Genomic DNA, 24924 nt, shown 5'->3' on the forward strand with positions numbered 1-24924 from the left:
AATTCTAGATTTAACTTTGGATTGGAGATGTTTGATGTGAGTCTGGAAGGAGAGCTTACACTCTAACCAGACACCTAGGTATTTGTAGTTGTCCACATATTCTAAGTCAGAACCGTCCAGAGTAGTGATGCTGGACGGGCGGGCAGGTGCAGGCATCGATCGGTTGATGAGCATGCATTTAGTTTTACTTGTATTTAAGAGCAGTTGGAGGCCACGGAAGGAGAGTTGTATGGCATTGAAGCCTGTTTGGAGGGTTGTTAACACAGTGTCCAAAGAAGGGCCAGAAGTATACAGAATGGTGTCGTCTACGTAGAGGTGGATCAGAGACTCACCAGCAGCACCAGCAGGAGTTTGCCAAAAGGCACCTAAAGGACTCTCAGACCATGAGAAACAAGAGCCTCTGGTCTGATGAAACCAAGATTGAACTCTTTGGCCTGAATACCAAGCGTCATGTCTGGAGGAAACCTGGCACCATCCCTACGATGAAGCATGGTGGTGACAGCATTATGCTGTAGGGATGTTTTCAGCAGCGGAAACTGACTTGTCAGGATCGAGGGAAAGATGAACAGAGCAAGGTACAGAGAGATCCTTGATGAAAACCTTCTCCAGAGCGCTCAGGACCTCAGGCTGGGGCGAAGGTTCACCTTCCAATAGGACAACGACCCTAAGCACACAGCCAAGACAACACAGGAGTGGCTTCGGGAGAGGTCTCTGAATGTCCTTGAGTGTCCCAGCCAGAGCTCGGACTTGAACCAGATCGAACATCTCTGGAGAGACCTGAATATAGCTGGGTAGTGACGCTCCCCATCCAACCAAACAGAGCTTGAGAGGATCTGCAGACAAGAATGGGAGAAACTCCCCAAGTACAGGTGTGCCAAGCTTGTAGCGTCATACCCAAGAAGACTCAAGCCTGGTATCGCTGGCAAAGGTGCTTCAACAAAGTACTGAGTAAAGGGTCTACTGAATACTTAGGTAAACGTGTATTTCCTTTTTTTATTTTTATAAATTTGCAAAAATTTGGAAAACCTGTTTTTGCTTGTCATTATGAGGTATTGTGTGTAGATTGATTAGATCTAATTTTTGAATACGGCTGTAACTTAACAAAATGTGGAAAAAGTCAAGGGGTCTGAATACTTTCCGAATGCGCTGTACATAGCTCTGAATATCAATGAATGAAGGCCTAATGGAGGATGGTTTTCTCCTCTGTTCTGTTACTAGAATGAGACTGAGATGGCTCTGGATGCAGAGTTCCTGGATGTGTACAAGAACTGCAATGGAGTCATCATGATGTTCGACATCACCAAACAATGGTGAGTCTCTCTGTCTTTCTCTTCTTTATCTCTCTCTCTCCTGTCCTCTTTCTTTTTTATAGATCACTCTCTTTCTCCCTGTCTGGCTTTCTTTCTGTTTCTCCTTCCCTGCCCCCAACACACATCATGTAAAGTGACTTGGGCTACAGGGCAACTAGACAGTCAAGAATCCATTTATATCTGGGTCAGTGTGTGACAGCCAGTGATAGTCCTATCTGACCCAGGTCAGTGTGTGACAGCCAGTGATAGTCCTATCTGACCCAGGTCAGTGTGTGACAGCCAGTGATACAACTATCTGACCCAGGTCAGTGTGTGACAGCCAGTGATACAACTATCTGACCCAGGTCACAAAGATGTGCACAGAACTGTGAAAAAAAAGTATCTCCGATTATTAGTGTCTGTTTGAAGAGCCAGAACTTGATAACCCACCTCTAGTTCTCTTAGTGAATGACTTAAACCAAGGCTTATTTTAGTAATTGTTGTTCAGCTAGCTTTCAAATCAAATCACATTTTATTTGTCACGTACACGTTTTTAGCAGATGTTATTGCGGGTGTAGCGAAATGCTTGTGTTTCTAGCTCCAACAGGGTAGTTAGTGGTTTGACAAGATATTGTATTTCAGTTCACTAATTTACTTTCTGTTGCTCTTGATAAGAAAAATAAAAGGTTCCCAGTTTTGGATCTCTAGATATCCCACCTTTACTAGTATAATTTGCATATTGAAGAACCATTCACGATTGACAGTACAGTACATCGTCAGTTATTGAGACACGGCCACCCTCTTCCTATGCATTTTTATAAATCTCAAGTCGGAGTGTTTTTAAATCCCTCCTTAATTTGTATATTTATTAACAATTAACCTACTTCATTCTTCCCTCTAGCTTATATTTTGGGTCTATCATGGGTCTATTTCACAGGACATTTGACTACATCGTGCGGGAGCTGCCCAAAGTGCCCACCCACGTGCCCGTCTGTGTGCTGGGCAACCAGAGGGACATGGGCGAACACCGGGTCATCCTGCCCGACGACACCCGAGAGTTCCTCTGTCACCTCAACAGGTATGGGGTGCCACAACTGCCGCGGGGTACATTCAGTTGACTCATTCTGTTACTCTCAAGGAGTTATGATGGTCAATGCTTTGCAGGAGTGTACCACTTCAGTGTTTTCTTCTCCAATGGTAAAAGTGTGCAAAACTCTCTACCCTCCACTATCTATTACAGAGTGCTACACCACTCACCTAGTCCTTCACATGCAGAAATATCTGTCTCGAAGGGCCACTTTTAAGGTGTTGTAACCCCTGAACTAATCATATTGAAATCTCTAGCTTTGTTAGTCTTTGTCAATAGTCTTCATGAAACACATTTCTGATCAGTGATGTAGTGGTGAAAAAATACGTGGCTACACTGGCTCCCTATACTTTCAATGCATTTTTCTGCAAAAGGTGGGTGAACTGCGTTACTTTCGTTTACCCTCCGCTACACCACTGGTCCTGATATGTCCTCTACTTGCTTTGCGTTTGCAGGCCTCCGGGTTCTTCTTACATCCACTACGCTGAATCTTCCATGAAGAACGGCTTTGGCCTCAAGTACCTGCACCGCTTCTTCAACATCCCCTTCTTACAGCTGCAGGTCAGTCCAAACAAAATGGCCGCTTCTTCAACATCCCCTTCTTACAGCTGCAGGTCAGTCCAAACAAAATGGCCGCTTCTTCAACATCCCCTTCTTACAGCTGCAGGTCAGTCCAAACAAAATGGCCGCTTCTTCAACATCCCCTTCTTACAGCTGCAGGTCAGTCCAAACAAAATGGCCGCTTCTTCAACATCCCCTTCTTACAGCTGCAGGTCAGTCCAAATAAAAAGGCTGCTTCTTCAACATCCCCTTCTTACAGCTGCAGGTCAGTCCAAATAAAAAGGCTGCTTCTTCAACATTCCTATGGAATATGTGGAAAAGGCCCCCTTTTTCTCCTAGATTGGTCCTTTGAGCTGCATATATACGAGTTGCCCCTAATTACTGATACAGTGTCAGATTGTCCCGTTTGGCTCAGTTGTTAGGGCATGGCGCTTGCAATTCCAGGATTGTGGGTTCGATTCCCATGGGGGACCAGTACGGAGGGGAAAAGTATGAAAATGTAGGCACTCACTATTGTAAGTCGCTCTGGATAAGAGAATCTGCTAAATGACAAAAATGTAAAAAATAAATAATAATTATCCTCTTAATGGTTTACAGATAGGTGAAGGGAAGGGTTGTCTAATCTTAGACCTGCAACTTCTACCTCGAGCTTCCTTCAGATGCAGTTTAGTCAAAACAAAATGGCCACCATCAAGGCCCAATTGGTCATATATGGCATCTAACCATGAGCCCTCTCTCTATTCATGATTACTTCATCAATAAGTAACACAGGGAAAGAGAAGCCAATACTCTTTTTAAGTGACTGATGAACTACCACCCCAGTATGTGTCAGAGGTGATCAGACGATTTTAGACATGGCTTCGGTGTTGTGCATCGATGTCTTGAGAGTAGGGTATAAATATGCGGCACACCCTGGCTTGCTATAAGGTTCAACACTGTAACTTTACTCTTACGAACGCTGCCCTGTCCACGGTTGGTGTTAAAAATTTACACAGTCATTGTTCATTCAGTGGTGTTACATTATTCAAGGCGAAAATGACATGGGGCACGGAGTCCTGTATCCTCTTCTCTTCTGTCGTTTGAATTTTGGCTGAAAATGAACATTCAGGTTTAATTAGTCGTATGTACAAGATACATACGTTATACACTGTCCAACTAAATGCTTACTTGCAGGTTCCTTCTCGACAATGCAACAACAATAAGAAATAATACAAGAATACGAACATGAAGTAAACAGCTCAGTAGAATATAATAAAATGTTTAGCATAAGTATAGTACAGGAATGTACAATTTAGTATAGATATGGACCAACTTTTCCTGGATAACCTGACGTCTTTAGCTTTTTACCCCTTTCTTGTTCTTTCTGAAATGTATGGCTGAACACCTGGGCTGAATCTCATGAATGTTTCAGTGCAGGGTAGTATGGCTTCTCGCCTCCCTTCTTCACAGATCTATTTCTCTGTAAGTTCAGAGGGAGGTGGAAGCAAAGGAGAGACTGGAGTGGAGGATGAGGGAGGAGGGGATCAGAGAGAAAAGAGAAGAGTGGAGGATGAAGGGATAAGAGGGTGGAAGGGATAGGTTGCCTCGTGACTTTTGAAAAACTCAGATAATTGCCTATACTAGCGTAGAACAACGCTACATCTTCCCATTACTGGAAGAACCAGATTTTGCACGGAAATAAAATGTTGTTCCATTATTTATGATGATGTATGACAAATGAGGACCCTAAAATGTGACATTGGCATACTACAGATCTCGTGTATACATCAGAAGAGGAGATTTCACAGTTGTTAAATGTTGTTTTAGGAATTTCTATCTTTCTCTCAAGGGATTGAATTTCTTGACTGCTAACTACAGATATAGGAACAGCTCAGGCATTGGCATGTGAAACCCTTCCGGATGGAAACTCTAAGAGCTTGAGTGCCTCTGCTTCATTTCCCACATAACAACACATCCCTGATACGTGCCATGTCCCACGACAGTGGTTTGAGGTTTTGCTGACATGAAAGCCTTTCAGTGTTTTCCACAAGTACCTGGAGTAGCCAGCCATAATAGAAAATGTAGCCAGCCAGACCTCCCTCGGCTTGTCCTCTTGGGTTCGGAAACTTTTACTGAACGACCTACATTTTGGTTGTTTCTTGTACATTCTAATGCCTTGATTCCATCAGAAATACACAGCTAAATTAATATACCTTCCAAATTGGAAAAAGTAGTTGTGGTATTGTGTAGAAGGACATGACTTTACAATTAATATGGATGAAAATGGATGTATTCAGTGTATTGTTAGTGGTTTTGCATATTGTCTAGGCTTATATGATCCGGATAATTTTCTAAGTAAAATAATATTAAACCTTTTTTAACATTTAACCTGTCTTCTCTTGAGATTAAGGTCTTATTTACATGTTTATTGCAAGATATGAATTGCCAAAATGGTGTTTGTTCTTGCCACAATGAAATGTGGCTGCTATATGAAACACGCAAAAGAAAATACATTAATGTGCCTGGAAACAAGAATATGACTAAGTGGATTTTGACTTATCATATCCACTTAGGCTACATTCCATGGGACGTGCAAATTCAGGGCTCTACGATTACATATTTTAGAAGGAGCACAAAGAAATGTAGGCGCACAATGAAAGTATTTCAGGAAGATTGTTTTTGTAATTAAGAAATTACTAAAAGTTAATGAATTAAAGGTTCTTTGGGGGTGTTCAATGCTCAATAAAATGCAATGTATTCTAAAATATTTGAGTCACTTGGGTGAGACAACATTTTTAAGGGGCGGGCCTTTACCATGGTAGAGGTAGGATTCCCGTGTCTGTCTGAGAGATGAGATTCTCTGACATCCCTTTGCTAGTATCAGTTGAGAACTCAAATAAACAACAACCTAGTGTGTGTGAACAGAACGATGTAAATAGCCAAGAAACACGAGGACAAAGTCACACTTTTGTAGACTTTTGGGTAAATTAGACCAACTTCTATGCTTGTGTGCTTCTAAAAATGAATCTTTCAGCACTTCACTCACATTGCACACACCGGTCCAGGCACTGTTGCTGCGGTCCAGGCACTGTTGCTGCGGTCCAGGCACTGTTGCTGCGGTCCAGGCACTGTTGCTGCGGTCCAGGCACTGTTGCTGCGGTCCAGGCACTGTTGCTGCGGTCCAGGCACAGTTGCTGCGGTCCAGGCACAGTTGCTGCGGTCCAGGCACAGTTGCTGCGGTCCAGGCACAGTTGCTGCGGTCCAGGCACTGTTGCTGCGGTCCAGGCACTGTTGCTGCGCGTGAGGTGGGATATATATATATATATATATATATATATATATATATATATATATATATATATATTATTTTATTATTTTATTTTATTTTTTTCACCATTATTTAACCAGGTAGGCTAGTTGAGAACAAGTTCTCATTTACAACTGCGACCTGGCCAAGATAAAGCAAAGCAGTGCGACACAAACAACAACACAGAGTTACACGTGGAATAAACAAGTGTACAGTCAACACAATAGGGAAAAAAAGAAAGTCTATATACAGTGTGTGCAAATGGCAGGAGGTAAGGCAATAAATAGGCCATAGTAGCGAAGTAATTATAATTTAGCAAATTAACACTGGAGTGATGGATGAGCAGATGGTGATGTGCAAGTAGAAATACTGGTGTGCAAAAGAGCAGAAAATTAAATGAAAACAATATGGGCATGAGGTAGGTAGATTGGGTGGGCTATTTACAGATGGGCTATGTACAGCTGTAGCGATCGGTTAGCTGCTCAGATGGCTGATGTTTAAAGTTAGTGAGGGAAATATAAGTCTCCAGCTTCAGCGATTTTTGCAATTCGTTCCAGTCATTGGCAGCAGAGAACTGGAAGGAAAGGCGACCAAAGGAGGCTTTGGGGATGACCAGTGAGATATACCTGCTGGAGCGCGTGCTATGAGTGGGTGTTGTTATCGTGACCAGTGAGCTGAGATAAGGCGGAGATTTACCTAGCATAGACTTATAGATGACCTGGAGCCAATGGCTCTGGCGACGAATATGTAACGAGGGCCAGCTGACTAGAGCATACAGGTCGCAGTGGTGGTTGGTATAAGGGGCTTTGGTGACAAAACGAATGGCACTGTGATTGACTGCATCCAGTTTGCTGAGTAGAGTATTGGAAGCTATTTTGTAAATGACATCGCCGAAATTGAGGATCGGTAGGATAGTCAGTTTTACAAGGGTATGTTTGGCGGTGTGAGTGAAGGAGGCTTTGTTGCGAAATAGGAAGCCGATTCTAGATTTAATTTTGTATTGGAGGTGTTTAATATGAGTCTGGAAGGAGAGTTTACAGTCTAGCCGTCTATTTGTAGTTGTCCACATATTCTAAGTCAGAACCATCCAGAGTAGTGATGCTAGTTGGGCGGGCGGGTGCGGGCAGCGAACGGTTGAAAAGCATGCATTTGGTTTTACTAGCGGTTTAAGAGCACTTGGAGGCCACAGAAGGAGTGTTGTATGGCATTGAAGCGTGTTTGGAGTTAACACAGTATCCAAAGAAGGGCCAGATGTATACAGAATGGTGTCGTCTGCATAGAGGTGGATCAGGGAATCACCCGCCGCAAGAGCGACATCGTTGATATATACAGAGAAAAGAGTCGGCCCGAGAATTGAACCCTGTGGTACCCCCATAGAGACTGCCAGAAGTCGGCCCTCCGATTTGACACACTGAACTCTGTCTGTGAAGTAGTTGGTGAACCAGGCGAGGCAGTCATTTTAGAAACCAAGGCTGTTGAGTCTGCCGATAAGAATGCAGTGATTGACAGAGTTGAAAGCCTTGGCCAGGTCGATGAAGACGGCTGCACAGTACTGTCTTTTATTGATGGCGGTTATGATATCGTTTAGTACCTTGAGCGTGGCTGAGGTGCACCCGTGACCAGCTCGGAAACTGGATATGGGACTATATGTAGTTCTTTGCATAGAAATAAGAAATAATTCTTATTTCTATAGTTCTTTGTGTGATTTAACTACAACCTATGAAACAGAATGGCAGAATTGTGTGTGTTCGTTCTTACATTTTTCAGTTCGCACACATCTATTTTTAGGCGCATATTCAAGTAAAATGGTTGCACTGTAGAGCCCTGAAATTAACTCACACTGTTGGTTTGACTGCAACCAACCACATCGCGATTGACTGCACCCAACCACAGCGCGCACAAATCACGCTGCCCACAGGTACCGGGAGTCAGGACAGACAGCAGACTGTCATACCAGCAGTGTTTCCCTGTCATCACTCGCTTTGTGACTGACAGGCACCTGTTCTATCAATAGATCGCTAGAAGAGGACTTGTCTGAATTTTTCTGACTAGCGAATTGAAAAGTAGCCAAGTTAAAGCTGCAATATGTACATAGAAATATGAGTTATAGATCTGTCATTCTTATTGAAAGAAAGTCTAAGAAGCGGTAGATCTGTTCTTCTATGTCCGCCTTTTCTATGCTTCCGGGTCTTACTTTCGGTTTTGTATACTAGCTTCAAACTGTTGAAAATACAATATATTTAGTTATGGAAAATATATTTCACAGTGGTTTAGTTGGTACAATGATTCTTTACAGATACTTGCTTGTTTTGGCACAAACACAGAAATTAGGTGAACTACAAGAATTTTAGCAACCGGGAAATGGCAGAGCGATATCTGCATAGTGCACCTTTTAATTTAAGTGGATAAAGTAGGCGCTAGTGGAAAACACAGGAGATCTAGTTGATGCGTCCAGAACCACAGAAATAGAGGAAGACATGTCGCATCAGCTTGCTGCATTCTATCAAATGGCTGGGCCAAATTTAATGACTATAATTATATGACATTTGCATCATTATTTTGTGCTTTGGAGAATAATAAAGTGACCATCCATAATTTACAGTACATGCACATAAACCTTCTTCTGGCCTCATGCAATTAAAACCGATATCTATTTAGTTTCTTCAGGTGTGCTCTAGCAGGGCTGGATCAAAAACCTGCAGACCAGGTAGGAGGGTTGGCCACCCCTCTGCTAAACCGTTGGTTTTGTGGTGTCTGTGGTAAATGGTTGAGCATCGTTAATTCTGATTGGTTGGTTATTGTTGGTGCTATTTCGTTTTCTATTGATTAACAGTCCACAGCTAGCCTTGACTGATAGAGGCAAGTCTATCTCTTTCTCTTTTTCTGCAGAGGGAGACCCTGCTGAGACAACTGGAGACCAACCAGCTGGACATAGACGCTACTCTGGAGGAGCTCAATGTTCAGCAGGAGACTGAGGACCAGAACTATGGCATGTGCGTATTTGCTAACAGGCAGGCAGGCTTGCACACACACACACACACACACACACACACACACACACACACACACACACACACACACAAGAAGAAGACGTTGCACACACAGACAAACACAGGTGCACATACAGTACACACACACCCACCAATAACCCATCTGTTTCTCACGATCAGCTACTGCAAATGTATAAGAGCATATTAAAGGTTATTATGATCATTAAAAACACTGTATATTTCCTTGTAAATACTTTGTAAACAAAATGTTGATTTAAATGATCTGTTATTATTCATAATCAAATCCCCTGTTTTGACCTCCCCAGTTTCCTGGAGATGATGGAAGCCAGAAACAAAGCTGGCTTCAGCTCCCCGGGGGGCCCTTCCAACGGCCAGAGCCCCTCCTCAGGCTCCCAGTCCCCCATCGTCCCCCAGAGCGGGCCCTCCACTCCTGGGGCCTGTCCCAGCCCCTGCACCCCCCAGCAACCCCCTCTCCCACCCCAGCCCCTAACTATCTCCAACCCTATACCCAGGCCAGTTCAGGGCCCCCCCTCCTACACCAACCCTAACCTTAACCCCTGTCCCCCTCTCCAGAACACTGCACTCCCTAGGGGTCCAGGTTACCCACAGCAGCCCCCGGCCCCCCAGCCAAAGCCCCCAACCCCCCAGGGGCCCCACCATGGGGGAACCACACCTGTCCCGACCCCCCAGTCACCCAGTGTCACCCAGGCCCCTCCTGCCCAGAAGAGAGGCTTCATGTCGCGCCTCTTTGGATCAGCCACTTCTGAGACTCCCGCTGGTGAGTGTTGGAACCACACTGAACAATAATATAAACGCAACATGCAACAATTTCAAAGATTTTACGGAGTTACAGTTCATATAAGGAAATCAACCAATTGATGGATTTCACCAATCTATGGATTTCACATTACTAGGAATACAGATATGCATCTGTTAGTCACAGATACCTTAAAAAAAAGGTATGGATCAGAAAACAAGTCAGTATCTGGTGTGACCAACATTTGCCTCATGTAGTCTCCTTCACATAGAGCAGATCAGGCTGTTGATTGCGGCCTGTGGAGTGTTGTCCCACTCCTCTTCAATGGCTGTGCGAACTTGTTGGATATTGGCGGAAACTGGAACACGCTGTCATACACGTCGATAAAGAGCATCCCAAACATGCTCAATGGGGGACATGTCTGGTGAGTATGCAGGCCATGGAAGAACTGGGACATTTTCAGCTTCCAGGAATTGTGTACAGATCCTTGTGACATGGTGCTGTGCATTATCATGCTGAAACATGAGCTGATGGCAGCGAATGAATAGCACGACAATGGGCCTCAGGATCTTTCAAATTGCCATTGATAAAATGCAAATGTGTTCATTGTCCGTAGCTTATGCCTGCCCATACCATAATACCACCGCTACCATGGGGCACAAGGTTCACAACGTTGACATAAGCAAACCGCTCGCCCACATGACACCATACACACTATCTGCCCGGTACAGTTGAAACCGGGATTAATCCGTGAAGAGCACACTTCTCCAGCGTGCCAGTAGCCATCGAAGGTGAGCATTTTCCCACTGTAGTCAGGTCAAGACCCTGGTGAGGACGACGAGCATGCAGATGAGCTTCCCTGAGACGGTTTCTGACAGTTTGTGAATAAATTGTTTGCACAATTTCAGTTTCATCAGCTGTCCGGGTGGCTGGTCTCAGACGATCCCGCAGGTTGTAAGGCCGGTTGGACGTACTGACAAATTCTCTAAAATGACGTTGGAGGCGGCTTACGGTAGAGAAATGAACATGAAATTCTCTGGCAACAGCTCTGGTGGACATTCCTGCAGTCATCGTGACAATCATCCCTCACATCTGTGGTATTGTGTTGTGTGACAAAACTGCACATTTTAGAGTGGCCTTTTATTGTCCCCAGCACAAGGTGCACCTGTGTAATGATTATGATGTTTAATCAGCTTCTTGATATGCCACACTTGTCAGGTGGATTGATTATCTTGGCAAAGGAGAAATGCTCACTAACAGGGATGTAAACTAATTTCTGCACCAAATTTTTGTGCCTATACAACATTTCTGGGATCTTTTATTTCAGCTCATGAAACATGGGACCAACACTTTACATGTTGCGTTTTATATATTCTTTTGTTCAGTATACATTCCATTATGTAGGTCAGATTAGGGTGGATGGATGTTTCACTTCAAATGCATGGAGTTTTATTTGGCAGGTCGCAGTTGTAAATGAGAACTTGTTCTCAACTGGCCTACCTGGTTAAATAAAGGTGAAATAAAAAAATACAATTTGAACTGTTTGTGGAGATATATAAAAAAAAACAAGGCCAGGCGATATGATCTGAAATGCTTATCTAATGGCTTCAAATTCAGTCAATTATTAAGACAGCCGGAAAACAAGGTACATGTAGAAATGTGTGAGGAGTGAGCGTCTCTCATGTGCATTGAGAGGGCAGAGTCAGTCTGTGGCATGTAGTAGTGCTACAGCTTGGTTTGGCTGGGAAGGTTGGCTGGGACTGAGAGAGAGCTAAGGTTTATATCATAGGCTGAATACAGAGAAGGGGAGGACTTTTGGCCAGATCCAGTAACTGGACATTCGCCCCCCAGTTGGCTCTGTCCTCTACCGGCTGTAGTTGACTCTGGGGAGGAGGTGAAGGGGCGCTTTCGCTCACACACACACACACACACACACACAAGGTTTCCATCACTAACTAGGTTTCCGTCACTAGCTAGGTTTCCAACACTAGCTAGGTTTCCGTCACTAGCTAGGTTTCCGTCATCTAGCTAGGTTTCCATCACTAGCTAGGTTTCCGTCATCTACCTAGGTTTCCATCCAATTGGTTACCGATTTTAATGTGAATATTCTAAAATACACTTAAAAACAATTTGAGCGTTTTCCTACCAGAGATATTTCTTATTGCGGATTAAAGGCTGTGCGTGATGACGTAGTGCACATAAAAATAACTTTTAAATTCCCATGTAACGAATAACATTTTTTTATTAAGTTAAATGGGTTTCCATTGCATTTTCAACTCTATTGATGGTTTTGTCACAAATGTGTTGTGTTATGTGCCCTCCCTGGTATTGGCATGTGCGCTTTAGCCAACAGCTCACAGATACAGTGTGGGTATACGCTGGCTTCACGTGCTCATGGGAAATATGAAAATGGGACCTAGGAAGTGGTACAAGGAAGTCGGAACAATTCTTCAACCAATACAATTTTAGCTAGCTTGATAAGCTTGCAAACATTGCTAGTAATAAAGTAAGTTAGCTTGCTTAACATTGACAATATGGTTAGAATAGCTACATTATCAATATTGATGATAAGTTTGTAATTATAAAACATTTACTTGTTTAAAACTTTTAGTTGAAAAGGTCAGTGGTGAAACGTCACAACTCGGGCAACAACATTTTCTCTGAGTTTCCCACTGGGAACTAGGAGCTTCAGATAACTCCCATAGCATGTGAATGTCGCAGTAGCCTACCTACTGGATGAGGTTATTATAGACAAAAGAGCAATATTAGTGGGAGAGGAATTGAGCATTTCTGGCACAGTTCATATTACTGACACAAGAACATCCCACCTTGTCTAGCGTAGTTTGTTTTGTCGACATTTTAAAAGATTACTGGGAAAAAATAGCTCTTTCCATCAGGCCTGTCGTGTACTTCACTCGCATAAAAAGGTTGGATGGAAACCTGGTTAATGTCTATAAACTCAAAATAGCAACCAGTCTACTAATGAATAATGCCTACCAAAGGTAATAGGAAGCCATTTCAAAAGTGATCACTAGGGCATAATGTGATTGAATCAACAGTCATACACATTAACTGATGTGAAATCCTTTGGGATAGAGGATGATCTTTTTGATTTCCATTTTGGTTTATTAATTGAAAATGACATGCTTGAAATAACGAGGCAGGCAGCACGAGGCAGGCAGCACGAGGCAGGCGGCTAGAGGCAGGCAGCTAGAGACAGCAGAAAGATGGTTTTCCATTTAATTCTCATTCACATCACAAACTAGCACTATGCCAATCAAGCGCAGAAAACAAATACTGTTTGAAGCCAGGTCTGGTGTCCGTACCACCCATTATCATCACCACCATGTTGGGGCGGCAGGTAGCCTAGTGGTTAGAGCATTGAACTAGTAACCGAAAGGTTGCAAGATCGAATCCCCGAGCTGACAAGGTAAAAAAAATCTAGCGTTCTGCCCCTGAACAAGGCAGTTAACCCACTGTTCCTAGGCCGTCATTGTAAATAAGAATTTGTTCTTAACTGACTTGCCTAGTTAAATAAAGGTCAAATAAATAAAATGTTCATCCTTCCTCTCCCACTCTTCTCTCCTCAGATGGCGCAGACGAGAAGGTGCGGAATGTGGATGACTTTGTTCCCGATGTGGGCATGGACCGTAGCTTCCTGGAGGAGGGGGCTGCTGCCAAAGCCAAGGAGGAAGCTCGAAGAGCAGGCAACATGGATACTGACAGGTAGGCTTGGTCCTCACTCCCTAATCATCTCCGTGATCTTCTATGACCCATGTCCAAGGCTTGTGGCTTTGGATAGGTATACAAGTAAGTGTGGAAATAGTGACTTTTTAAATATTTGGACTATTTTGATAGTTAGAACACGTTTCTAATGATCATTGTTTAGTGAAGATCTACCGCTGTTGTGCAGTTCAGACAGTCAATATGTTCTTCAATATAGTGGAGGTGAATGTATTTCAGCTCTATCTTAAAGGGGCATTTCAAACAGGTTCAACATCATATTCATCATCCCTAGCACCAACCCAACATCAACATATGTGAAAATGGCGCGTTTCTATGTTTTCTAGTAAAAAAGATAGAGTATGATGGTTGCGTCATGTGATATTTAACCAATTATGAGTAGGCTTTGCCTATTAAGACATTTTCCTTTAATGTGCTTGGTGGGAGGAGGATGAGGGGAGGAGAGGTGGCGGAGGAAAGGGGTGAGGGGTGAGGTTTTTGTTCCGTCAGGTCTCCTCTGCTCAGAATCTAGGTCATTCATCACTCATTTGCTAGAGAGAGAGAAAGAGGGAGGGATGAGAGAGAAGGCACTTTATTTTATTGGATAAGACTTAAAGGGGCAATCTGCAGTTGCTACATCCATTTTTGGACATATAAATTGTTATATGTATCCATTGATTCTTGAAGAATATTACCTTATAAACGCCTCATCACTTCCCATCAGAACCCAAAATGTAAGCTTGTTTTCCTCCAAAGTTTGTAAACAAAGTAAATGTAAACAAACACTGTATAGCTTCAACACATGGTTAAAACGATCGTTTTGATGGTCAGTTCTTGCATGCATAGCTCTTTCTATGAATTTGAGTGTGGTTACATTTCTCTAGCCCCATCCCTTAGCTTTTGTCGGGAAAAATTATTTGTTAATGTACATCTAAACTGCGGATTTCCCCTTAATAGAGTCTTACGTTATAGAAATGTGAAGAGAGTAATGATTAAAAAAAATCGGTCAGATTCCTCCGTTGTATAATGAAGGGAATCAACTTGAGCTTGAATTTGAAGGAGAGAATTGTCCTACAAGGGCCGTTTGCTATTTTGGAAAATGAGAAATGAGGCTTGAAGTGCTTTGATGTTAGAAGATCATCATTTTAAGTTAAAGTTAAAAGGAGAAGTGGAGAGTGGCTGTGAGACACACACACACACAATAGCTTAGTGCTAATAAAAACCAACTCTCTTTCACTGACTCAGTCTTCAGGGCTGCCTTTTTGAACTGTCCTTCTGGTTAAGATTTTAATGGAGCGTAGCGTCAGATAAGTGTGTAGATAATGACAAAATAAGTTATCGTTGATGTAATGACTTTTCGATAACATCCCAGTAGGCTATAACTGGATAATGTAATAACATTATTGCATTATCTGTTCATATATTATGATTTAATCACTGTTGATTTAAGTAACTGTAAGTAAAACGGTAGTGGTGGGGAACCTGTAGTTGAACCTTTTGTCCTAGCGCAGCTGAAATACTCACATTAGCAACGTTACAGATGTTAACCATGTTATAAGCCTACATGTTATCCAGCTCATGTGCTACATTTCTTAACACAATTCTAACAGAAGGTCAAAAGGACAATCCTGCAGGTGTCACAAACAACATTAATAAGGAAGAACTTGTCCCGATTGGGATTTTTAAATCACTGATGAATGATCTTGAGACTGATTCCCTGACATGTCAATGTTTTTAATTTGCTGTTTTATGATTTTGTTAAACTCTTGTGAATTCTATGGTTTTTACTAGATTAATTGTAGTTTTTCATGTTGTTTGTCTGTAATTTTTGTAATGACTTGGTGCTGCCTATCTTGGCCAGGACGCTCTTGAAAAATATATATTTTAAATCTCAATGAGCCCTTCCTGGTTAAATAAAGGTTTAATAATTATTATTATTTTTATTTTTAAATTTTATGGTTAGGACATCAGACTAAACAAGAATAGCTTCAAAGTCCTGCATTTGTAAATGCATTTAAAACGGTGTGACCTTTCCAGCAGGTGTTGCTTAATGGGGTATCATTACTCAGACACATACCGATTTTATTTTTATGTATTTTTTGTGGTGCTTGAAAAAATGGCCTATCATATTGCTCAAATGCGTTGGTTATTCTTACATCAGAACTTACCACTTCTCTCTCTGTCCATGTTTTACAGTGACGGTGAGGGCCGAGGGGGGAACCCCATGGTGTCAGGGTTCCAGGACGATTTTGCCTCAGATGAGCTGTGCCAGTCTGTGCCCAAATATGTGCCCAAGGCAGCCACCGTCCCCAGCATGGGCATCACCCTGACCAGCGATGAAGAGGATGAGGGGACGAAGGCACTTAACGTCGTCCAGGATGGTGGATCGGACAGAAGGAGGTATGGGTGGGAAGAGAACTTGAATTGCATAACCTCAGGTTTTTCTTAAGATGCTAGTATTATACAGTATGTAGATAGAGATTGATGTAGTCATTGGGCGGTAGAGATTGATGTAGTCATTGGGCGGTAGAGATTGATGTAGTCATTGGGCGGTAGAGATTGATGTAGTCATTGGGCGGTAGAGATTGATGTAGTCATTGGGCGGTAGAGATTGATGTAGTCCCTGGGCGGTAGAGATTGATGTAGTCCCTGGGCGGTAGAGATTGATGTAGTCCCTGGGCGGTAGAGATTGATGTAGTCATTGGGCGGTAGAGATTGATGTAGTCATTGGGCGGTAGAGATTGATGTAGTCATTGGGTGGTAGAGATTGATGTAGTCATTGGGTGGTAGAGATTGATGTAGTCCCTGGGCGGTAGAGATTGATGTAGTCCCTGGGCGGTAGAGATTGATGTAGTCCCTGGGCGGTAGAGATTGATGTAGTCCCTGGGCGGTAGAGATTGATATAGTCCCTGGGCGGTAGAGATTGATGTAGTCCCTGGGCGGTAGAGATTGATGTAGTCATTGGGTGGTAGAGAATGATGTAGTCATTGGGTGGTAGAGATTGATGTAGTCATTGGGTGGTAGAGATTGATGTAGTCATTGGGTGGTAGAGATTGATGTAGTCCCTGGGCGGTAGAGATTGATGTCGTCCCTGGGCGGTAGAGATTGATGTCGTCCCTGGGCGGTAGAGATTGATGTCGTCCCTGGGCGGTAGAGATTGATGTCGTCCCTGGGCGGTAGAGATTGATGTCGTCCCTGGGCGGTAGAGATTGATGTCGTCCCTGGGCGGTAGAGATTGATGTCGTCCCTGGGCGGTAGAGATTGATGTCGTCCCTGGGCGGTAGAGATTGATGTAGTCATTGGGCGGTAGAGATTGATGTAGTCCCTGGGCGGTAGAGATTGATGTAGTCCCTGGGCGGTAGAGATTGATGTAGTCCCTGGGCGGTAGAGATTGATGTAGTCCCTGGGCGGTAGAGATTGATGTAGTCATTGGGCGGTAGAGATTGATGTAGTCATTGGGCGGTAGAGATTGATGTAGTCATTGGGCGGTAGAGATTGATGTAGTCATTGGGTGGTAGAGATTGATGTAGTCCCTGGGCGGTAGAGATTGATGTAGTCCCTGGGCGGTAGAGATTGATGTAGTCCCTGGGCGGTAGAGATTGATGTAGTCCCTGGGCGGTAGAGATTGATGTAGTCCCTGGGCGGTAGAGATTGATGTAGTCATTGGGCGGTAGAGATTGATGTAGTCATTGGGTGGTAGAGATTGATGTAGTCATTGGGTGGTAGAGATTGATGTAGTCCCTGGGCGGTAGAGATTGATGTCGTCCCTGGGCGGTAGAGATTGATGTCGTCCCTGGGCGGTAGAGATTGATGTCGTCCCTGGGCGGTAGAGATTGATGTAGTCATTGGGCGGTAGAGATTGATGTAGTCATTGGGCGGTAGAGATTGATGTAGTCCCTGGGCGGTAGAGATTGATGTAGTCCCTGGGCGGTAGAGATTGATGTAGTCCCTGGGCGGTAGAGATTGATGTAGTCTCTGGGCGGTAGAGATTGATGTAGTCCCTGGGCGGTAGAGATTGATGTAGTCCCTGGGCGGTAGAGATTGATGTAGTCCCTGGGCGGTAGAGATTGATGTAGTCCCTGGGCGGTAGAGATTGATGTAGTCCCTGGGCGGTAGAGATTGATGTAGTCCCTGGGCGGTAGAGATTGATGTAGTCCCTGGGCGGTAGAGATTGATGTAGTCCCTGGGCGGTAGAGATTGATGTAGTCATTGGGCGGTAGAGATTGATGTAGTCATTGGGTGGTAGAGATTGATGTCGTCCCTGGGCGGTAGAGATTGATGTCGTCCCTGGGCGGTAGAGATTGATGTCGTCCCTGGGCGGTAGAGATTGATGTCGTCCCTGGGCGGTAGAGATTGATGTAGTCATTGGGCGGTAGAGATTGATGTAGTCATTGGGCGGTAGAGATTGATGTAGTCATTGGGCGGTAGAGATTGATGTAGTCCCTGGGCGGTAGAGATTGATGTAGTCCCTGGGCGGTAGAGATTGATGTAGTCCCTGGGCGGTAGAGATTGATGTAGTCATTGGGCGGTAGAGATTGATGTAGTCATTGGGCGGTAGAGATTGATGTAGTCATTGGGCGGTAGAGATTGATGTAGTCCCTGGGCGGTAGAGATTGATGTCGTCCCTGGGCGGTAGAGATTGATGTCGTCCCTGGGCGGTAGAGATTGATGTCGTCCCTGGGCGGTAGAGATTGATGTCGTCCCTGGGCGGTAGAGATTGATGTAGTCATTGGGCGGTAGAGATTGATGTAGTCATTGGGCGGTAGAGATTGATGTAGTCCCTGGGCGGTAGAGATTGATGTAGTCCCTGGGCGGTAGAGATTGATGTAGTCCCTGGGCGGTAGAGATTGATGTAGCCCCTGGGCGGTAGAGATTGATGTAGTCCCTGGGCGGTAGAGATTGATGTAGTCCCTGGGCGGTAGAGATTGATGTAGCCCCTGGGCGGTAGAGATTGATGTAGCCCCTGGGCGGTAGAGATTGATGTAGTCCCTGGGCGGTAGAGATTGATGTAGTCCCTGGGCGGTAGAGATTGATGTAGTCCCTGGGCGGTAGAGATTGATGTAGTCCCTGGGCGGTAGAGATTGATGTAGTCCCTGGGCGGTAAAGATTGAAGTAGTCCCTGGGCGGTAGAGATTGATGTAGTCCCTGGGCGGTAGAGATTGTCCTTGGGCGATATTGATGTTATCATGCATCTTTTAATATTTAGATCTGTATTGTGTTTTCTGATCAGATCCTCCTCCAATGCTTTGAAGATTCAAAACAAGACCGGAGAAGCCAAAAAACCAGCGGGCTTAAAGATGTCGTCCGAGCCCGTCTCATTCCTGAACCCGACCTTAGCCCCGGTGCAGTCCATGCGGGCAGGCAAGAAGAAGGGAGGGGAGGAATCCTCCCACTCAGACCAAGAAGCTCTAGGGGCCGATCAGATGCTCTCCTTCGTCATGGACGAACCAGACTATGATGACGAGGAGTTTGAGAAGCCCAAGAAAAAGAAGGTGCCATTACAGTAGACTGCTCTGTTACAGTAGACTGCTCTGTTACAGTAGACTGCTCTGTTACAGTAGACTGCTCTGTTACAGTAGACTGCTCTGTTACAGTAGACTGCTCTGTTACAGTAGACTGCTATTGGGTCAATATGAAATGTAGAAGAAGGTGTCCATTACTTTCCAGACACAGGGTCTTCTGTTTTCTCATATTTGTGATAGTGGTAGGTAGAGATGTGCTTTTTCTATAGTAGTCACGTTTACATGTACAGTAATAATTGGATATTAAACTGATTATAGTAGTAGGCAGATTATGCAATAGTCAGTAAACACCTTACTCTCGTTATTTTAATGGGCGTAAGGTCGATGTGAAACACCTGGTTTTCCAAGGAATCCTTTTTTGAATTATTAGGACATGTAAACACCTTAATTGCCGTATCAGCTGTGTATTTGATCTGCGCTTGTGCTTTGATCTCCTCATTGAGGAGCGAGCCTTCCTCTTTAGCGCATGCGTCTTAGAAGTAGTTTTAACATACAAACTATATGTCTGAACTCAGAATCAAATATTCTTCCCAACAATAGTACAGTTGCTGTGGTAGAACCTTTATTTCATTGGTGATTTCCTGCACTTATCAGCGTGCCATCAAGTAACCTAATTTCAGATGTGTCCATGTAAACAGGATTATTAGGAAAATCATTCTTCTTGCAAAGCATGTAAACATTTTAATCAAACTATTATATTAATCTGATTATCCACAATAATTGCATGATTGTGTGCATGTAACCATACTCAGTGATTGACAAAATGAGAACTTTGATTTTATTTGACAGCAGTTAGACCTATGGGTGGCAGCCTTTCTCAACCTAGTCCTCAGGGCCCATATATTTGGCTGGGTTTAGAAATGCTGATTTAGACTGAATGTGAAATAGAAAAGGTCCATCTATTGTACAAACCTCTTTCTCCTACTTTTTCTCTCCCCTTCTTTCTTTCCATCTCTCTTTGTCCCCTACTCATTCTCTATCGCGCTCCCCCCCTTCCTGTCTCCCCTTTACCAAAGGAGCCTTCGGCTCTACTGGAGGACCTGAAGACGGTCCAGCCCTCTGTCCTCCCCATCAAGAGCGACGACCTGGACCTGTTTGGACTGGGATTCCAGGATGTGGCGCCCAAGAGCAAGGAAAGCAGTGAGGACCAAGATGGTGAGCAAGGTTCCGAAGCAAAGTCATTGTAAATCATTGGAGTCATGATCACTATTCTGGATTAGTGTGTCTGTGTGTTTTATACTTTCACAGTTTGGGTATATGTATTGGTAAAAAAAATTCCGATTTGTCTTCATTTTGCTTACTTGTCTTGCAGACCGAGAAAGTAGATCTTCAACAAAGGACAAGAAGAAGAAGAAGAAGAAAAGTAAAGAGGTAAGGTGAAAGGAGATGAGTCGTCTTTACACCCTGTGTGTCATCCTCAGCTAATAGTAACTATGGGACACATCTGCTCCTTGCAGGAGGACGACAAAAGCAGCAAGAAACGACACAAACAGAAGAAAAAGGAAGAGTCAGGGAGCGGGGACGAGAAAGAGAAGAAAAAAAAGAAGTCAAAGTCGACCAAGAAAGCCGGAGGCGTGGTGGACGACCTGGAGTCTTTTCTCGCCGGAGACGAAGACTACGAGGAGATGTAGAATATCACCCCCAGCATCCAATCAGGACTACGTTCTACTTCAGCATCCAATCAGGACTACGTTCTACTTCAGCATTCTAGGGTCAGGATGTAGCCATGAAGACGAAAGAATTTGTCCACTGACTGGCTGAGTGATCGAAGACTGCAATTCTCATTGGGTGATAGTTATTTCCTACTTCCTGACGTTGTGGTGCCTCTACGGTGGTTAGAGTTTGATCATTTGTGATTGACATTGACGTTGTTTGTTTTGCTTACCCTTTTACTGTACATGCAACACTACCGTCATACAACAACACTACTGCAAATCTGTAGCTGGTACACTCAGAGGACAAAACCACCATTACTTTGATGTTTCCATGGTTGAATACACTTGGGTACACTCACTACAATGTTTTTGCCATTCCATTTGTCTTTTCCCATTGGGCCTGCTTTCTGGAAAAGGCTTTAGAACTGACCCTAGTACAGAGTTGTGACTATTTCTATATGGGAGTGCTCTCCTTTACACTGACCAGTGTTCAGGAGTCGGGGGACATGTGTGCATTCATTATGAATTATGTTGAACATTGCTTCAGCAGCGAAATAAATGTTATTTATGTTTATCTGGTGTTGGCTTTTCGAACTACGACTATGTCTAGGAACAGTAGGAGTTTGTGAGTGTTTACTAAACAAGACATTTTGGGAGTTTCTCTGAAATTATTCAGCAAATTTCACTGTGCATGATCATTTTGTTTTGGTTTGATGTTAATGCCTTAAGGAAAGCTTTACTTTAACACTGGAAAGTGTTATTTTAACACTGGAAAGGGTTAATTTAACACGGGAAAGGGTTACTTTAACACTGGAAAGTGGCGATATGAATGCCTTTTAGTAGTAGAGATCTGATTGTTCAATGATGCCGTCATTCTGGCAAAACACAATGCAAGGGAAGCCAAGATACAATGTCTTTTTTCCAACCTGCTGTTCTGTTAAGTCATGTGTTGTTGTTTTTACTGTGGCAGTTGTACAATGTAATTTGACATTTTTTCAAATTTCTTCCTTTAACCAAATGATGTTTCTTGAAGACATATTTTAATATTTCCGTGGTTACCTGTAACTTTTACACTAGTTTGCTTGGATCCTATTTCTTGATGTTGCTGAGCACCATGTGGGATGGTTTTGGTGTGTTGCGTGATATCTCATAATTGAACATAGCCCTTACTGAACTTGTTTACTTTACTGTAGGGGAGTGTGGAAGTCTGCTAGTCAGTCATAACTACACACTACTATCTATCTACACTCCGATCCAGGGGATGTTTACAACAAAGTAAATGGCCTCAAGCTATTCATTCCACCTTAAGTCCCCTTAGAAAGAATTGACAAAATATCAGGAATGTATTTAGATTCATATCATACATGTAGGCATTGTTACCATTCCATATTTATTTTGAAATATTTAGAAAATATTTTTGGACATTAAAGAAATCCCATGTTAATATATCCATTATAGAAAAGTATATGCACAAATATTTATTAATGCATTTGTACTGCATATTTCTCTGTGTGTTTTTACCTTGCTCCTCTCTGTTGTATGTAAAATAGGTATTTTGGACTGTCTTTAAAAGAGACACTACATATCCAATTCCACCCAGCCATCTATGGGCCGTGACTGCAGTTTACTGCTAGTTAGGTATCCTGACCACTGCCTCACTGTGTATCATCAGGGAGAACATGCAACATTTCCAGACTGTGTATCGGAACCTACTGTACATCAATAGAACTCTTACGTACATCAATAGAACTGTTACATCTATAGAACTGTTTCATCAATAGAACTGTTACTTACATCAATAGAACTGTCCCAAGAGACGGCTCTGCGAGTGTTTGTTGAATCAGGTAGACCTATAGCTCTGTCTTTCCCTGACCGCTCGTATATCCTTGGTTTTCTCTGGTCGAAGGCGGCATACTCTGGGGACACCGGGGTCCCCTCACACCTCATCCTCTCTTCTGGCTTAGTCCTCTTTCTCACCCTAGGGAGTGATGTCATTTTTTGCTGTAGCCTAACCCTCCCAGCTGGCTTGACGGGAGGGAACCCAATGTGGCGAGGTCGACTCCCAGGCTGACCATGGGGTCATCCTCAGTGTTTCCTCCTCATGTAGCTCTCTGCCTGTCAGGCTAGCTGCTAGGCCAGGGCGCCCACCCCTACCGCTCACTATGGAGCAAATCCTAACTTCCTCTCCAGTTGAATAATGTCAGCTGGTGTCCTGTTGACATTAATGCATGACTAAGTGAACATTTTGCTTAAGTGGAAGTTAGGAGTCACCCCTATGAAAGTAAAATCCCCGGCGAGCCATGTCAAATAGTCCCTCTGCATGAGCGTCACTGTGAGAAACAACAACACACCTGGCTGTACCACTGTAGAATTAGAATTTGTAGAACAGACATTGTTAGTGCATACATTATGGAGGGATAGTGTCTTTTCTAGTTATTCTAATTCTGTGTTTATGTAATATAACCCAGACCTGTTTTGTTTTTTGGTGGTTGATTTTGTTTCATTATTCTGTGTGAAGGAATTTGTTTTGATTCATGTAGATCAAACCAATGCAACTTTTTGTTTACTGCTTTTTCTGTGGTATGATGTCTTCTGGGTAAAGTTAAAACAGGGATCATCCAAATCATGCAAACTGCCAGTGAAAGGTGGCAACAAGCGAACTTGAGATTGCTATTACCTCTTGGTTACATCTTCCATAAAATTCCTCTTGATTGTAAACGGAATATCCATTGTGTATTGTCTTCATCTTGCTTGCTCCCTGCATATTGTCTTTGTTGAGCTAATTGTGTGTATAGTTGATTGAACTGTTGGTTGAATTTGGTCTGTTTATGTGTATGCATCTGAATATATTGAGAGATGGTGGGCAACTGGGGGAAAAAAAGAGATTATTTTGACATTCCTCGTATGCTTCCATCTACACATTGTAGATGTGTCTAATAAATGCAAAAATACTTTCATTTTTTGTCACTAAATTTCATGACTTGGCATGTTTGTAATGTCCAGAGTTATTTTCTAAACCTTTATTTTACACTATGTAGTCTGTTCCATTATAGTCTTGTGATAAAACAATCAGCTGAAATACAGAAACAGATGTAGCAGTTGTAAGACCTATGTAACAACGGTTGTAAATACAGTCCATTATTTTTGTGACACCTAAATGTCAAGTGGGATATCTTTTCAAATAGAACGATAATTGTTTATTTTTTTTCTGCTCTCCAGAAGCCGTACTTCTGGTTTCAGGTCTAAAATATCTACATTCATTCAGAAGACCAAAACATTACACTTACACACATTGTCATACCGTTGAAGGGACAGTTCAGCAAAATGTTTCTAAACTGGCCTTTTTTGTATCCATTGCTCCCAAAAGGTATGTTTTCTCTGCAGCCACTGGGGGGCAGTGTGATAAAAAATAAAATAGATGAATGTTTCGACGGGAGTCGTTCACCTCAAGGCCAAGTGTGTGAAATACACTAGAGCAGGAGTGCATTAGGTTCTATAGAGCACTGGATTTCATGAGCGCCAAAGTGCAGTGAGATGAATATACTGACTCTCAATGACAAATTACTCGCATTAAAGACAATGTAACTTTCAAACTTCTTTGCAGGTCAAGTGAAGAGACCAGTTGGTTTGATAATTTGTAGTTCTGATATCTATACATTTACTGTGTGTCCATGTATTGCTCATTGAGGAATTGCTTTGCCTATGAAGGTTTTCAGTTGTTTTTCTGTGAACCTCATAGGATGTGTTACTTAGCAACAGGGTTGGGGTCAATTCCATTTAAATTCCAATTCAGAAAGTAAGCCAAATTCCAATTCCAAACTTTCCTCATTGAAATGCATTGAAGAGAATTAGAATTTCAGTGTACTTCCTGAATTGACTGGAATTGAAATGGAAATGACCTCAACCCTGCTTTGCACCACTTCACAGCAAAACTCCATTATTTTCTGTCAACATATTGTTGCAGTATTATCTCCAGCCAGTGTAGTCAATCACATGGGACTAACATTGCATTGCAATTCATTCTTATAATTGT

The 24924-nt window shown here is 43.1% G+C and overlaps 1 protein-coding gene across 2 annotated transcripts in view; it reads left to right on the forward strand.

Moving 5' to 3' along the window:
- The window catches only part of LOC106571245 (rab-like protein 6), a 31489-nt gene extending 7641 nt beyond the window's left edge, over window positions 1-23848 (forward strand). For both annotated transcript variants that reach the window (XM_014144058.3, XM_082956557.1), the window contains 11 exons: window positions 1219-1310; window positions 2227-2367; window positions 2832-2937; window positions 9113-9216; window positions 9540-10012; window positions 13582-13717; window positions 15911-16114; window positions 18945-19206; window positions 20253-20391; window positions 20549-20607; window positions 20694-23848. In XM_014144058.3, the coding sequence (XP_013999533.3) occupies window positions 1219-1310; window positions 2227-2367; window positions 2832-2937; window positions 9113-9216; window positions 9540-10012; window positions 13582-13717; window positions 15911-16114; window positions 18945-19206; window positions 20253-20391; window positions 20549-20607; window positions 20694-20867 (1890 nt within the window). In that variant the 3' untranslated portion in view covers window positions 20868-23848. The remainder of the gene's footprint in view (window positions 1-1218; window positions 1311-2226; window positions 2368-2831; window positions 2938-9112; window positions 9217-9539; window positions 10013-13581; window positions 13718-15910; window positions 16115-18944; window positions 19207-20252; window positions 20392-20548; window positions 20608-20693) is intronic.
- The last annotated feature ends 1076 nt before the right edge of the window (window positions 23849-24924 follow it).

Source organism: Salmo salar, chromosome 01, assembly GCF_965601325.2.
Source record: "Salmo salar chromosome 01, fSalSal1, whole genome shotgun sequence".
In the NCBI taxonomy this organism is placed as follows: Eukaryota; Metazoa; Chordata; class Actinopteri; order Salmoniformes; family Salmonidae; genus Salmo; species Salmo salar.